Source organism: Danaus plexippus, chromosome 25, assembly GCF_018135715.1.
Source record: "Danaus plexippus chromosome 25, MEX_DaPlex, whole genome shotgun sequence".
Lineage (NCBI taxonomy): Eukaryota > Metazoa > Arthropoda > Insecta > Lepidoptera > Nymphalidae > Danaus > Danaus plexippus.
Window position 1 is genome coordinate 5,422,034 of NC_083553.1, and position 18,513 is coordinate 5,440,546.

Here is an 18,513-nt window from a genome sequence, read left to right on the forward strand (position 1 = left end):
TAAAAAGTCGAGTTAACGATGGTTATCACAAGGAACCACCCATTTCACTTCAAACTATTATTAGATCTTATCATTTTATCATCGGATCGGGCTTATTTTGCTATAGATGCAAACAACGTCACCCTTAGGATGCTACTGCAACAGTAATGTCAATCACTAAAGATATTTCCTAGCAATAAGTGAACATAGCAGTCCTACATTCACCACTATGGTAAAATAAGTTCAAAATTTATCTCTTATTGCCCTTTTTGATAGTGGTACTGGTTGTGCCGTTATTAGAACACCTTTAAAAAAAAAAATCCTTGGTCGTCATTTACTAACGAACTAGATGGAGTCGGTTCGGTTCTGGTCATATTCCTTTCGGATAATACTTTAATCAGTTTATTTGTCTTGTCAGCTCATGAGCTTTCCGTTGAGATGTTCTTGGGAACAAATTTTTAGAGAAAAACGGCCTCACCGTTATTGTTACATATGGGGCTGGTATTGGTTTCGTTCTTAAATATGATCCATTTAAAAACTTCAACGTAGTCATTCATAAATGTTGATTCAGACTTATAGACGTAATAAATAATACTTAATAGTTAATACCTTAGACGAAAATAAATCATCTGCTTGCTCTTTTTGGACATATGTTCGTCGATGGCTTCGGTAGTTTTTCGAATAATATTGAGTGCTTTTTCTTCAAAAAAGTATGTTGAATATCTCTGTAACTTAATTTCAAAGGGAAAAGTGCGTCCCGGCCGACAAAAAGTAAAAAATTCTATAAAATCTCCCTATTTCCAGAACCATTAACCAAGAAATACAATTCAACGGTCTTGCAGACAGTTTATTCCCAATTTCTGTATACATCATAACGCCTTAACCAAGAAAAGTAAAATTGGAATTCGATTCACGAACAAGAGATGACTCGTAATATGATAATATAATTCCTAACAGCTGAGCCTGTTCTCCCCATATTTCAAGGAAACGCTTCTATAGAAACATATGTCGAGGCAAGGCCTCTTGGTTATAGGGCAGTACTCATTCAAGTCCTAAAACAAAAGACAGCATGCTGTCGATTATAGGAGAATACGAACTACTGATGCTGAAAACGGATACCATTTGTAGGAGCTTTAAACTCGCGTAGTGGTCCGCGCCATTAAATATGTTCACTATTTCTTTTATAGTAGATAATTCAAGTCATTCAAATCATTAACAAGACTTTGACTCCTTGAAAGCATCTAAGTACAAACGAGTTCTTTCACGTATTCACCGTTGGTGAGGTTTCCTTCAAAATTTTGATTTTGGTGTTGAATATAAGAAATGTAATGGACTACAGTATGCTGACTTCAGTCCGAATCTTGTCCATTCTAAAGAATCACTGGTGAATATTATGACCCTCGGGTCATAATATGAATGAAAATGTTTAAATTTATCAGTATCAAGACAACTCAGATAGCATCCCATACCAAATCACTCTTCGGTATTTGAAGTTATCAGCGTGTACGTTGCTAGTAAACTTGGTATACCAAAAGAAATATAATCGTTGACAGGGGTAGTAAGTTGTTAGGAGAGGTTAAAACTTTCTGTGATTGTTTTGGAATTAGTATTTACTCCGTATAGCCAGGTATTAGCCGAGCAAATGGATCAGTAAAGTGCTTCAATCCATCTTGAAAAATTGTTTCGTGTTGATCAAGAAATTGGTAACTTCTGAATGGCATATTGCATTGGACTTTAGCTAACGTTAAAATTTTACAAGTCATAAAACATTAGCATTTCTCCATTAACTTTACTGACACGACGTCATCATTGCTCCATTATCATCACTGCTCCATTAGAATATCTAAATTTTATAAATATAGATGGGAATATAACATTAGACCTAGGTCTTGGCGAACCCTAAGAGATTTAATAATAACCGTTATTTTTCTAAGCATGTTACAGGAAGAGGAAAACCACGAAAAATTGCTAAAAGCAACTAACCCACACGAACGGATGGCAGTGTCGCAGATTGATGAGTTTGATGACAACAAGCTTACGAATACCAACTGAAACAACCTCTACTAAATTCTCCAAAACTTTACAGGTTCTCTGACACGTACAGGATATGCGCATCTGAATCTACAAACTTCTACAAAACGATGGCATGACACGTGTAGTGTATGCACATCACATCTACAAAATTCTACAAACCGATGGCATGACACGTGTAGTGTATGCACATCACATCTACAAAATTCTACAAACCGATGTCATGACACAGAGTGCATGCACATCACATCTACAAAATTCTACAAACCGATGGCATGACACGTGTAGTGTATGCACATCACATCTACAAAATTCTACAAACCGATGGCATGACACGTGTAGTGTATGCACATCACATCTACAAAATTCTACAAACCGATGTCATGAGACATAGTGCATGCACATCACATCTACAAAATTCTACAAAACGATGGCATGACACGTGTAGTGTATGCACATCACATCTACAAAATTCTACAAACCGATGTCATGACACATAGTGCATGCACATCACATCTACAAAATTCTACAAACCGATGTCATGACACATAGTGCATGCACATCACATCTACAAAATTCTACAAACCGATGGCATGACACGTGTAGTGTATGCACATCACATCTACAAAATTCTACAAACCGATGTCATGACACATAGTGCATGCACATCACATCTACAAAATTCTACAAACCGATGTCATGACACATAGTGCATGCACATCACATCTACAAAATTCTACAAACCGATGGCATGACACGTGTAGTGTATGCACATCACATCTACAAAATTCTACAAACCGATGTCATGACACATAGTGCATGCACATCACATCTACAAAATTCTACAAATCGATGGCATAACACGTGTAGTGTATGCACATATAGACCTCTCCAAAATTCTAGTCGCATCCTTACATCGAAAATCGAAAGAAATTTCTAGAAATATTTAGATTTGATTTCGAAGTCACAATATATTATGAGAACTAGACGTTGGCGCTGAGCACGCACCAACCGTCAGTATGGCCGTGTCGCGCCGACAGCCTTCTCGTATCGAAAATATTCCTTTTCGTGTTTTCGTTCATTATAATTGTTTTCAAATTACCCACTTCACCGATGTTAATAATTTTATTAATACATCAGGTGATTAGTTTTTTCCAAGTACCCACAATTGTAATACAGAATTTACCATATAAAAGTCAAAGCATAATCGTACTGAATTCATTCTACATTGGTCGCTCTTAGGAGCCACAGTGGTAGAATCTCCGCTATACAATTCTTGACATTCATTGTAAGAATTTGTTAGCAATAAACAAGTATCATTTTGAGTAAAGACTATCTTTGCTTCAAAATGGAAGCCTGTTCATCGTCATCGGTACTTAACGCCCAGACTCGAAAGCCTTTTAAAGGACTAGGGTCTTGGCCAAGGTTCCACGAGGATCCCCTCGCTCTCACATATATATATGTATATTAATAGTATTGAATAGGTACTAAACAAAATATGAGTCCCAATTAAACTATACATCTGCCAAATACCTAAGTAAGAGTTGGAGACGTTAGTCTCTTAAAATTTTCGTGCATTATCAGAAAGGATTTTGACTTCAACATATCAGAGGGCAAACAGAGAGTTTCGAGTTTAATTAAAACATTTTAATTATAATGGAAAGTAATTAGTCCGTTAATCATTTATGTTTGAAAGTTTGTTATAAATTTATTTTTGTTCATATGTGAATGTACATTAATATATAAACAATAGTTAATTAGATTATTGATTGATAGATATAAACGTGATTCACAATTGTCATTATTTTTAACAATTTTTTTTTCATATCAACTTTCTATAGACTTATAAGTTAACTAATTATACATGATTGGGATAACGCAAAACATTATAATAGATTAGAGATAAATATAAGGCAGATAAAGTATGATGATGATGATGACGACATGATCGTCTGCCGGTGATCACAGTTGCTGCAAAGTAAACGAAACGTCGGGAGTGTTTGCTTAAAAGACGGAACCTCTCACCGTGCGTGTGCCGGGTCCATCGCGTTGCAGGGAGAGGAGCTACAACAGTGCCTGGGACTTGCGACCCAGGTGTAGGTTTAAGGGGCTCCTTTCTAACGCGCGTTAAACGCTCACCTCCACAGTCCAAGCTCCTCTCTCTACCTAAAACCTATAAAATACGAGTAGTAATCCGATTATATTAGTTTCATTTATAATATTTTTGTTATAAAAAATATCATAGTCACAAATTAAATACAATTATTGTATTATTTTATAATTTATCAGACCCCAAGTTTTACGGGGTTGATTTAAAATTGCACTTTTATATGTTAGTGAACTTCGTGGAGCAACTTTGGCGTGATTGTTTTTTGTTGTTCAACTGTTTTTTTAATGTTCGTGTGTGATGTTTGTTATAATAGCGAGCAAAATAAATTCCAAATTAAAAACAAAACTTTTCAATTTCATGTTTCTCTTTGATCGTACCCACTGTTTGTTTCCTACGTACTTTTTCATATTAATTAAATTTTTCAGTTTGTTTTTTTCTACAACATCGTTTTGAATCACATATGTACCTATGTACAACGCTTACGCTGAATGTGATATTATCTTTTCAAATATAATATATTATCGATTTTACTGAAGTACATTCCCACGTTTGTATTTTTTGCCTCGCTGAATAAGTTGTTAGATGATTGACAATGGCTGTTTCAAAGAATTTTTTTCTATTAATAACCTATCGTATAATATGGGTCGTACCTAATTATTTAATTTTGACAATTTTAAATTTAACTAAATTTGCTTTCTCTTCACTATCAATTAAATAGTATATATTTTTATAATTTGTAGTTCTATTGTTATTTTTTTGATAAATTTATTATTTTAGAAAATAAACCAACTCAAAAGAACACTATTTATTCAATAAAATTAATACAAATAATTTAAATGAGATTTGCAAAATCATAAATATTGCAAAAAATAATCAAATTTACCCAAAAATACTGTATTTGATTTAAATTAATCATATCTATGTTAATCTATATAAATCATATCTAATAAACGGTTAATCAATTCCTACATTAATTCCCTAAACAATAAAGTAATCTCGTAACTTTTAGTTTATTTCACAACAATTTTTTGACGTTCTACGTAAATTAATACGTTATTCAGAATTTCAGCTTATTTTTTAATAGAATACTGTTTTTTATTCAATATTATATTCTTATATGGGACAGATTTTTTCGTAATAGTCAGGTACATATCACACTCATATATGCAAGTAAGATGAAATAAGTCACCTTAACATTTGTATTACACTCGTGATGTCACTGAAAAAAAAAACTAAAAAGAGCCTTTTTTGCAATACGTCGCCTCGTCTTCGCTCAACTGCATCTAGAAGACTATTGTTTTGAAGTGTCTATTTGAAATAAACGAGTCTCTGTGATATTTCACGTATATTTTAATATAGTCATGTAAATAACTTTCTTGCTCTTAAATTTTCGAACTTAGGAAACCTTCAGCGAACTATTGTGCATATTACACTTAAAAAACTTTGAAATATTGAATAATTTTCATTCAAAATGAAAATATATCAGACTACCAATAAACTATAAATATACAGATCTTATAACTATTATTACATAATTTGTGTACCGTACATATATACTATGATATATCCTTAAAGTCATCTATTAAAATCCGTTTAATGTTATCAAAATTTTAATTATAAACATTTATAAAGTTACAAGTAACAAATTTATTTCGGTTCTCTGCTCATGTCAAGGGTTGAACGCTTTCAGCCACTTTCAAAGTCAATTAGAACATTTTAATTGATATAAACGTCATAGTTTGTGAACTCTGTGAGAGCTTAATTCATGTTACACAATTTTTTTAAGCAATTTGTATAGAGATTCGTTATAAAGTTCGAGAATTCGGAAACATCCAATATGTTTATCTAATTTGTATTCTATTATAAGCACGTTAAGGTCGTTATTGTGAAGACTGTTTTTATAACATTTCTATTGACAGATGTCGTTCATAGTTATTTAGGAAATTGCTTTAAAACAATTTTGTATTGAAAATATGAGGTATAAGTGAATTGACCCTTGACCTCGCTTGAGTGTTTGCAGTACTGAAGAACTTCGTAAAAAAATGGAGTCAAAATCGACCTGTGTTATTGATAGTAGTGATATATCTATTCAGTGAAATAAGCCTAGGTATTAATTTATCTTTATCGGTATAAAAAATCGGTTTAGGAGGTTTCATTGAGAGACGGATAAACATTCATATTTATAATATTGTATAGATGATTTGATTTCTCAGTTGAGTTTGTACCGTCAATCAAAATATGAACAGTGCCTAGTTTTTGTGAATATAAATATGTTAAATTTCTTTACGAATGGCAAAAATATACCAAATAAACTACTTAGTCTGTTTTAACGAGACTCTCTGGTTGATGCGCACAATATTTCCCCGTACTAATCTAAGCGTAAGGTAATATTTTTTTAGTTTACTTGGACCTGCTCTTCCGTCTTATACGATAGGCTGTTCTGTGCCTGATCCCTCCGTGCTTACCGCTCCTTGTTTTGGAGGTCAGTCGATTATCTACGACTAACACAACGTATATGTCGTTCTGGTAACTTCATTGCTAAAATTTGGTAAAACTACGTTAATTCTGTAACTTATTCACTTAGTAGCATAGTCTTCTTAACAAACAGTTTAGTTTAATCATTGACAATATACTTATATAACATTGTTATTATCTGGTAATAGAGGCATATTTGTGGCTAAAATGTTATGTATTTAGCTCTGCGCTTAGTAACTAAAACCCCTATTATATAATGATAGTTTTGAAACTTCAGGTTAAATCGTTTTCAGTATATAAATCTGTAATAAACGTCCAACATCTGTATAAACCCATCGATGCATTATAGAGATAAACATAATAAAGGCAGTGAATACAGGTGCGGGGAACCGGATGATCCAGTTAGTCCACTACACCGCCTCATGCTTTCTGATGAATTTTCCCTTAAAACGTTATCGTCTATGAAGTTAATCTATTTTAAATACCATTTTTATTAATTTTTGTTTTAAACTTTAATTGTAGTTTTTTAAATTAACGTTTTAAAAATTCTTTATAACGTAAATAATGTCGTTAGTTTAAAGATAAAGATTTTAAATTATAACTTACTTTAAACAGTTAGAATCTAAGCTCAGTCAATCGATTGATATATATATATATATATTTAAATTTCGATGAAAATATAAAAATTATCAACTATAATAATTCCAATCATTATTCTGTACCGTAAACAGCTATTGGTATTTTTTTAATTATCCAGCAAACAAGTCTCCCACTAACCAAAGAGGTCTTAACTGGAGTAGTTCTCAGTGCAATGTAATTTTAAGTGTATCATCACCGCTGAGTGTCATCGAACGTGCAATTATTGCTGAAATCAACGATGAATTATTAATTTTTGTGTTACTTTCATGTAACTAATTAGAGTTTATATATATATGTCTGTGTGTAAATAAAAAATACTCAATATGTAAGACATTTTTGTGCTCATAAAAAATAATAATGTACTTTTAATTCAAGGATAGTAAGGTGTAACGGTTATAGCGCTCCTTTTTGTGTATTGACATCTTAACCACGTATTTCACAGAAGAGAACTACCAATGATTACGTTAAGTTCAAAGTTTCTGCCAGTTCATAATGAACTCTAGTGAATCCGAACGTTTCCTTAGAAATGTAATCGCAATTAGACCCGAGTTTAATAACTTTGATTGCTGGAATAGGGAATAAGTATGAAACTTTACATTAAGTTAATTCACGATTCTTAAAATCGAAATGTCAAGTGTGTTTCTCGTATTAGTGGAGACCTTCAATGCTTTCAGGATTTTCTAGACTTTAAAAATGTATATCTCATTAGTTCCAGCAAAAATGCTGTGTTGTGTGAGACTGCAAATTAATGATATACTTAAAGTAATACATTGAAATACTCGTACGTAGTGAAAAGCTCTCACCGTGACCTGTACGGAATGGATTATCACGTAAAAGTTTTTATTTATTCTCTTCAGTGTTATGGTATGGAAAAGATATTATTTATTGAGTGGAGCGAGCGGAACGCTGTATTGGCGACTCATGTCATTCATTCGCGGAGATGATCTCGGCAACCGAATGACCGATCGATCTAAGCGTTTTGGTCGATAGCCTCGTTATCTGGGATGGTTTTTATCAAAAAGGAAACTTAGATCGGACCACCAATTTCAATTTTACGCCTGCGAACGGAACCCATGGCCAGAAAGACGGTTCGGTACAGAAACGCCGGGGCCGCTACACTGAACTTGCATCTAGAGGTTTTTTCGAGGGACGCAAGAAAAAAATGCAATTCCTAGCTAGGGACTCATATAATACCTATGCCTAAACTTTACTTAACTAATATTCTTTAGTGTTAAACGTATATTGACAGTGGATGAAGACGTTGGGTGCTGTAAACAAAAACTTGTCATACATTTATAACATTAAATAAAATGTACGTCTGTGCATCAAGCATTAATTACATGAAAAATAATAATATTATAATATAACTTTAGATAATTTAACTCAAATATAATGCTTTTATTATATTTTTATTATATTATATAAAAAAATATTTTTTCACTCAAATGCTATTTCCCAATTTAAACGTCCTAATAATAAATCCTAAATATCTGCACAAAAATCGACAAAAAATCTAATGTAGATAGAATAACATTATTTTGATTAACTTCCCAATAATCTAATTTAATACATAACTAAATATATACAATTTGTTAATATCCAATCACTGTTTGATGTGGGCTTCTTAACTTAACACTGAAATATAATAACAGAATACTTAATAAAAATGTTCTAAAGACATTGTATTTAACAAAATTACTATATATATATATATATATATATCTTTCGTGTTGTATTTATAAATTATTTTAAACAGTACTAACAGCGTTGTTATACAAGCCTTTTTGATTGATTTAGTGAATTAATAAAACGTGTGAATGCATTCATAATTACAGATATTTAATATCATAAGAAAAAACTTTCGCAATTCAATTTCAGGAACCAACAACGTGTCTGAAACAAACAAACGGCCGCAGCTAACGGAAATTTATTCAACGGAATTTTTGTTACAAAAGGAGAGGGATGTAAAAAACATTACTCGCTGTTGCGCAAAACTTGATGGCTTCATGCAATAATAACTAAATTGATATCTACTATACAATTATCATCTTTAAAAAAAATATATCCCATGACTAAGTATATATATTTAATGTGTTTATTAATTTTCTGTTACGTAAAGCGCTGTGGTAGATAACATCTTTGGGAACTCGTTTTTACGGCAGTCAAGACGAGTTTTAATCTAAAAAAAGCTAGTTATTCCTTTAAATAAATGTAGCGTTACTATAAATAAGGAACGATTTGATTTAAAATATTCTTAAACATCATTTTATAAGCGGTAGTTTGTTATGTACGTAGGTGTACATTCACGATTTTGTATATTTCAAAGTTCAATTGTGTATATTCACGAGAATAACATAGTTTCTTTCAAAACAGCTCTCGGCCATATCAGTTTGTATCTTAAAATATTCTATAATGTTTTAACTTTAAGAGAAGACTTGCATCTGTGTTGGTTGAAATCTCAAAGTAAATTTTTACTTCAACAGCTCAAATTTAGTATATCAGAACTGACAGAGAACCCCGTAACATTTTAATCATATATTTTCATTAATATAACTTAATGTATGGATTTTCAGACTGCGTTAATGATAAGCAAAGTCGCGGGATGCAGCTAGTTCTCACATAAATTAAACACATCATTGAAATGTAAATATCATAGTGGATTTAAATTAATTCCCAACCGCACTGAAAATACTTGAAGTCTGCTAAGATTAGCGTCTAGGCTGTTTAATAAGGCTTTGTCAATATTCAGACTGTCGGAATATATATGAGATTGATAATGATTATAAATTATTTATCTCGGAAGGGCGAATAATTTGTTTTGTATTAGTCCAGGAGGTCCCTGCGGTGTATTGGATCTATATCCAGCAAAATTTAAATGAAGATTGAATGAAAGGAATTAATGTTTATATTATATTAGTACCAATATGATATTCTGTCTCTCTCTATCTCTCTCCCTTTCTCTCTTTCTCATATATATATATATATATATATATATGTATTGTATATACTATTATGAGAGACTAAGCGAGAAGGAAAACATCGTGAGGAAACCTGGACTTGTAATTTCAAATTATAAGTTTGAAATCGCCAACCCGTCTTGAGCAAGCGTGGCGATTAATGCTCAAACCTTCTCCATGTGAGAAGAGGCCTTTGCTCAGCAGTGGGCTCCGATAGGCTGATGGTGATGATGATGATGATGAAGAGAGAACATTATATACTTAATAAAATAAAACCTGTTCATTCCATGCTCAGTATACAAAGTCACGGATAAATAAGCTGAATATTTATAAGTAATATTTTCGTTTCACAGCCAATAATATAAATCGTATGAGCTATTTGATTTTTTTTTAATGTTTTATATTGTGAATCCGGTTGTCGAATTCAGGATAGTTCAGTGTTATAATCTCTGTCCGTTATATTTGGAAGTACGAACGTATCATTATGTTACAGCTATAGCCTCTTAATGATTTTTATGTTCTTATCCGCTTGTGCTATTGGATATTTTTTCCAGCGGAGGTTCAATATTCCATTTGAACTATGATTGCGGATACGGAAATAATAAAAAATTTGTAAATATTAATTTTAAACTTACAAACATTCAATGAGTGTTAAGTGTGATGTAAAATTTTTCAAACCTATTCCTTTTGCAAGCATATTTCTTAATTAGATTTTAAAGTTTATAGAATATTCTCAATCAGTTAGAGAATTTACGGTGAGGAAGGGTTCAATATGTGCATACGTCTGACACTATAAAGATTCGGGTCTTAAGAACGGTTTAATAACTAGCAACTGGTATTTTTTGTTTGTTTTTCGTAATAACAGCATTAAGATATAAAACACGAATCTTGTAGCTTTTCAGCTTGACAATATTCAATATATTTTCAGTAAGTTATTTTCATCTCCAAAAATATAACTTCCACCATCATCTTCTGTTTGCAAAATCTGTGAATGTGATCTTTTATTTTGATAGATTTCGTCTCACATATATCTTTTTTATAAATCTTAAGTTTAAATAGTAATCAATATGTTTAAGAGTAGTAATTATTATCTCTCATACTCTACAGTAATTTACGCAAGCAATTTTTCAAGTAAAACTCTATAGCATTTTTTAATAAAGGTCGTCTCAATTATAACGAAAATCTTTTAACTTCTACGATACCGTTTTATTTAGTGTAGCGTAAATGTTAAGTTGATATGTTTGTTTTGTAATGCTGAGCGGTTATCGGGATTGTGTTGCTGACCTACGTCAAACTATCGACTGGACTGACTGACCAAAAAACTCAATGTTCTTAAATCATTTCTGCTACAATGTGGATCGTATCTAAAAACATTCTCGTGAGGGTTTCATCTCGTAACGGACTAGTTAAGCCGTTGTATGACTCCTTGGACGTGTTATTGTATATTTTGTTTGCTTGTTTATGTTAAGTTTTTTATAAAGTATAGAAGATTAAGTATAATAACATACAAGAGGAATGTTGCCAAAAAATTTGAGAAAATAATTCGCATCAGCTATTGGTCTTAGAATTATTTTTTTAATTTAAAATTTATGTTGATGGAATCTTTAAAATTATAATATAGGTTTAAATGGTACATCCTCAACAACCTTGACCATTTAATAAAAGAAACGTCCGATTCATTTCACCTACCTTTGTGGCCAGTAATTTACCGCGTGAACGACTGCTACGCGTTAAGGGTTTAGGGTGTAGGGTGTGGGTATAGGGTCTAGGGGTTTACGGTCAGCAGACATGCATATAGGTCGGGGTTTGATTGTCCTGACAGTGAAAAGCTGTTTTTTATGTTTAGAGCGGCCGTCATTTGTCTTATTTTGGATAGGAGCTATTTATGACCAAAATAATCTGAAGTGATTTCATTAAAACAAAAATGTTATATGTCCTGTTGCTTTTAGAACTACCATCGACGAAGTTAGGCCTGTTTTTTCTCTTAATCTTCCACTGTTTCTCTTGTTTCACTAACTATAAACTAGGATTCAACCTGTGAGTTATTCTATGATTTTTTATCATCACTGAAATCCTCTTGTGTGATTCAAAAACATATTCATAGAATAAATCTTTTTGAAATCAATCTTATGCTTGTTTTTTTAGTTTACCCATATTATTTTTATCTGGATCATGCCTCAGTTTCCATCGTGCCTTGTTGCCATACTAAGTCGAGCATGTAATTCCTTGATTTATATATTTCAAAGAGATAAAACTCCGAGAATGGGTTAGAAATAGATTGAATCTGCCACCTCACCAGTTCGACGTACAGGTTCCATTGACATTAAAAAGCAAACTAAACAAGTTCTTATTTGTTTTTTCTAATTTAAACCCTGAATTATACAATTATAAGTCATATACTTTATTGATATAAACTTTAGTAATAGCTGAATATTTATTTCGGTTTTAAAACCTTGTATTTTTGTTTCTTTCATTCCTTGTTGATAGACAATTTTAAATGTCGCTTTCTTATAAAGCTCAAGTATTTTCAGCAACTTCTGTAGCACAATATTTTTTTTTTCATAAGAACAATCATCTCATAGAATAAAATTTTCTTCAGAAAGGTTTATTTTCGTTGGGATTTTCGTTCAAATTATCATTAGAATTCGTTTCTAACTAATCGCCTTTTCATTATTGAGGTATAATTTCCAGCAGGTGTTCGGATAATCTTTTAGAATTTTGATATAATGGCATAAATTTAAATTATTTCGCTACTAAAATTCTACTGTAGACTCATAGAATAGACAGTAATTTCTTAAATATATAAAACGAGACGAAACTTCTGAGCATTCCATGGATTCACCGTGTTGGTGCCGGGTCCATCGCGTTGCAGGGAGAGGAGCTTCAACAGCGCCTGGAATACTTAAATTCAAGAATTAACTAATTACTTTAATGTAAAACGAGAAGTATAGAAATTCAAATGAGAACATCCATCTTTGAAGTCGGTTAATAAAGCGAGGCGAGCTATGCTACTTTGAAAAAAAAAGAGTATTTATTGATTTACAAAACCTTATAAATGAGAATTAAGTCGCGAATTATCTCCAAGGAGTAGTCTTTATCAGTCACGTCAAAGGATTTCGTTATGCCTTACGTCACATATATTTTTTAAGTTGCTCACTGGAGCCGTTAGAAGTAATTCCAATCCATTTAAAAGATTTAAAATATCTCCCTCAGTCGTTTATTAAGATAAGTGTTTACATAACTTACCGGATGGAATAAATAAATGTGACACAGAGTATCTTCAATTTGGGATATTGTGGACGGAAGTGACGTAAAATAGCATAGGTATAAGAGATATGTTCCCATTTAGGCAATTTATATTTTTAGCCTGTATTTGTTTTATTTTTGGGATTTAGGGTGTCTATGAGCGAACGTAAAAAGTTTTTTCGGAATTTTGCAATAAAATAAAATAATGTATGCCTTTCCTAATTTCAATGGGTTGAATGTTTGTCTTTTTCAACATATTAAAGCATGTATTGATGTAATTTGTTGTGCCAATAGAGGAAAACAGTATTTTCCTTTGATTATAATTAAATATTGTTAATATATAAGCTATTACCGTTCATGGCACATATATTTATTCCTTCGCTTTTTAATGTGTGTATTGTTTTTCTTAACTTAAATTTAACTAATCTGATTAATAGTTTCGATTGCTTTGTTTTAAAAGCCTTTTTATGAAAAATATTATATTCTTTATTATGTATTTTGTACTTATATCACGATGCCAACCTTTTACCGATAAATGAATTACGAATCCCGGTGTGTTCTCTGATGAAGGTTTTGGAGGACGGGTCTGATCACGCCTCGCGATTTAAATACAGAACCTCATAATTTTCATTGTATCGGGTTCTTGGTTATAGATCGTAGCTGGATTATACAGCAGGTGTTCTGGCCTCCAGCAAGTAGGGCCCCAATTAGTGGTCTAGCCATACACGAAAGTTTGTCTCCCTAACTGTGCGTAATTCCAGGGTTGCCCCATTGTCTAAGTTGGCGACAAGAAGATCCTATGGCGATTTCTGGGTGGTTCGAGTGTTCAAGTAGTCTCCAGATTAGGCCCACTACTAGCACAGTGTTTGGTTGTTTTGTTGTCTTATGTATAATTCCAAGGTCTCGTTCAATCCTCATGTTTTATATTATATATGACCCTATCTCTAAACAACTGAAACGTTTGATTTAAACACGCATGTTATTGTTTGTACAGTGACTGCTCTCCCTCTCACTAACAATGCGACTCGCTAACAGTAACATCAAGCAAAATCTACAATTAACGAAAAAAAAATCTAACACTTTTTGAATGTTTATTTAATATATTTAATAATTAAGATTAACTACATATGTACGTATTTAAAAAAATTATAGTGATATCTAGGACCACAATATGAGACGCATATTACAATAATAATATATTTCCTGATTTATTTTCATTTTAATTCAATTATCCTATACGCAGCGCTTATGTAAGATCTAATTTAGAGCCCTTTCTGAAGAGTTACTCATTAATTCATCAGGCATGTAAGAAATAATTTATTTTTTGTTCGAAGTATGGGTCTCTGTTGATAATAATGTAATATTTTATACAAATTTATGATGTGTTAATTGTGCCGCAATATTTTTTTCACGTAAAGAGGAATACTGATAAGATAGTATGAGAATAGAAAAGAAAACTTGGACGAAGACATTTTCTCTGCAGATAGTTTTTATATTTGAAAATTTCTTCCTTAACGACACTGAAGCCGCTACCGAAATATATATTGATATGCTTACGATACATTTACGGTTCAGCTTACGGGAGCGTCTGATTGAATTACGGACCTTTTACCGTTTATTGTATTTAGCGAAGCCTTATCTTAAAGTTATTTCACAAGTAAATAGTTCCAATTTATTAGGTTACATATCCGATTACCCACTCACCCTTAGATAATGCTTCTCTGTTAACCATCGTATAGGAACGTAATATTGTTTCAATAATTTTTTTTAAGAATTATCTCAAATCTATGTAAATAAAATAATTAAGATATCGACTTTGTCTTTAAAATTTTACAAGAATTTTTCTCCTTTATTCATTAATAACAAATCACTGATCTCGTTTCCTTATACAAAAATACAGATTTATGGTCTAAATGGTTTATTTCTGTTGCTTCAAAAATGTGATTTTTTTTTAAAGAAATACTTAAAAATATAGTTCATTACAAAAAGTTCATAACAAAATATATTTATTAATAAAGAAATCTATAGCTAAGTAGGTAGGTAGGTAGTAAAATCTATAGGTATATGATAAATAACGGGATCAACTGACAGACATTCACATCTCGTCTGCCCGTGACCACGGTAGCTGCAAAGAAACCGTGACGCCGGGACTATGTAGTTTTAAAAATTATAAAATACGCGCAGTAAATCAGAAGAATATTAGTTTTATTTATATTAATGTATGCAATAATGAAATTATTTACATTATACAAATTAAGATAACAAAAAAATATGTTTTATTTAATATTATTCTTACCAATATATTATCTGGTAACAATAAAAAACTCTTACTTTATATGTTAAACACCTCTACACCTCTGACGTTTGTATTCGAGGGCTCTTATCACAGACATGGTAACTTCACTCCGTCATAATGGATTAGCACTTGAACTGTTAGCAATCACCGTAAAGTAATCCGATTTTGAACTAGTTGGATAACTTGTCTGTTGCAGACGGATGGGCGTAACCAGGCCCCCAAGATCCACTCTACTCATCCATCACCCGAACACACTGCAGGTAATTACTACTTACTTATAATAAATATATTATTGTCTTACACATTTGATGTATTTTAATAAGGGTATAGGTCAAATTTTATATTTTGATCGTATGAGATAAACTTGTTCCGTAAATCAATATAGAGGGCTGATATGTCTTATTTAGTTTGATGTCCTTTTAATAAGTTATTGTGGGTAAAATTAAACGATTACTGTTTGCATGTTTGTGTGGGTCTGTTTGCATATGGTGAGAGAAAAACTTGTCCTCTAAATCAAGATAGCATATTAATATAGATGAAAAAGTAAGTGCGATCGTATGGTAAAGTTTGTATTTGAACTCTCTTTTGACTGAGTCAGCAAAAAAAAAAATAGGTTCTAAAAAACCGAACTTAAACATAAAAGTATTGAAATTGCGTTTTAATTCTCATCTAATTACCTACTAGTAGTTAATTTTTTTCTGAACTTAATATACCTGTACGTATTTTTGTTATTTTGGTTATAAAAAAATATTTGTTTAATTTACATGTAGTTAACATCTGATGCATGCCAGCTCTTTTAAGACGTGGAATATAATGTACTAAATTTACTAACCCGAATGATGTCACTATAGTTAAATTATTAAATACTTATATGAGAATATCGCTGGTATGGCCGATTCGAATCTAATGAGATCTAAGAATTTTGCGAGTATTTATTTAAATGAAACTAATATTTTCGGATTACTACGCGTATTTTATTATTTTTAAAAACTTCATACTATTAACTCACGTCTCGTCTGCCCGTGATCACGGTTGCTGCAAAGTAACCGAAACGTCGGGATTATGTAGTTATTCAAATAATAAAAAAACGCGTAGTAATCCAATAATATTAGTTTCATTTAATTGTATATTATCTCCTCTCCCTGCACCGCGATGGACCCGGCACACGGGGAATCAATTGGATGCTAAGAGGTTTCGTCTGTTCAATGTATTAAATTTTTTAACAGGTGCGGAGGGCAGTATGACCGTAGCCCACGGGGACAGTTCTCCTGAGCGACTGGGGGGTGCTTTGCGAAGGCTTCACTATCGCGCCACTCGTCGCGCTCACTCCTCAGCCGCTAGACATCACTCCACTCCTAAGGTTAGTTACCAAAACTGGCCAGTTACAAACAGCCCCAGGATTAGTTAGCAACTAAACCAATAAGCTATGTGAAATATTACCCTACATCAAAATGCTGAGAGAGTATATCTCGCAATGATTTAGAAAATATTGTACTAAATTTAAATTACATATGTCATTTTTTTTACATCAAATGTAAATTACGTTTCACATGTGTATACCGAGACAGTTCAGCGAGTTCTGCAACACAGACATCAAATGTTATCAGGCTTCTTGACGGTATAACGCAGACATGAGCGGATGTCTCATTTATTACCCTCGGCGCGGGATGCTGTGAAACATCCTGTATCTTTATTGAAAGGTTCCTCTCGATGATGAAAGTTATTATGAAAAAGTTCCATAGACTTAACGGAACTAGAAATATTAAATTGCATTGCGATGGAATTCTTATATGACTCTCAAAAGATATTTACGAGACTCCGTTTTAAATTTGACTTAATTTTAATATATTAAGTTTCTTTAAGTTCCGAGGATATTTTAAGAGTATAAAATTATAATGTATATTCCTTTGTTGAAAATTTTTAAAAGATTAATAGATTGTAATCCTGAGATGAGTGCTAGTACAGCGAGTCTCCTTTTAAGTTATTATTTATAAATATTTAAAGTTATCCAATAAAACCTCATATATAATATACGGTTTCAATGTCAATTGATTTGCAGTGATCGGACATTCATTTATCTATAATTCACAAAATATAATTTCATTTATTCCGTGTATTTTTGAATACGACAAATGACCAATATTTTTTTGCACTCTCTATAGTGCTCCAATTTGTGTTGTAGACTGTTATTTCATTTATGATTTTTTTTATTTAAATATACATATATATGTTCACCTAAATAAATGTTTATCCATTAAATTTATAATGGTATCTAAGATTATAAGTGTATTCATTTAAATAAAACTTAGTTTTCCTTATATACTTTTACGAGAAACGAAAAGACGAGGTTTTCGTATCGTCTCCTCACGGCGGTTGCTGCAGTGGAGCCGAAACGTCGGGACTGTGTAGTTAATAATAAATAAGGCAGTAAATCCGAGAATATTAGTTTTATTAACATAAAATTTATTTTTAATCTATCAAATAAAAGTCACATGAAAGGATAAACTTATATGTATCACCGGGCTAGTTGAGCGGAATGTTAAATTTTATTGGTATTTTTACTTCAATTCAATTCTAGATTAATTGGATATTGAAAAGTCATTGCACGTTTTCATTTATGCATATATCGAAGGTCCTAAAAACCAATTACCTATTCATTAATATCGCTTATCCTTTATATTATAAATAAATGTATATATTTTTAGTTTTTTTTTTAATTTATGATACGCTTAAAGCATAACAGAGGTTTATTGTAAACGGAATATTTAATTAATTTTGAC

The 18,513-nt window shown here is 31.8% G+C and overlaps 1 protein-coding gene across 1 annotated transcript in view; it reads left to right on the forward strand.

The window, feature by feature from the left end:
* Window positions 1-18,513, forward strand: part of LOC116775072 (uncharacterized) — a 128,498-nt gene that overhangs the window by 26,410 nt on the left and 83,575 nt on the right. The window contains exons 3-4 of the mRNA XM_032667878.2: window positions 15,930-15,993; window positions 16,960-17,093. Coding sequence (XP_032523769.1) covers window positions 16,974-17,093 — 120 coding nt within the window. The 5' untranslated portion in view covers window positions 15,930-15,993; window positions 16,960-16,973. The remainder of the gene's footprint in view (window positions 1-15,929; window positions 15,994-16,959; window positions 17,094-18,513) is intronic.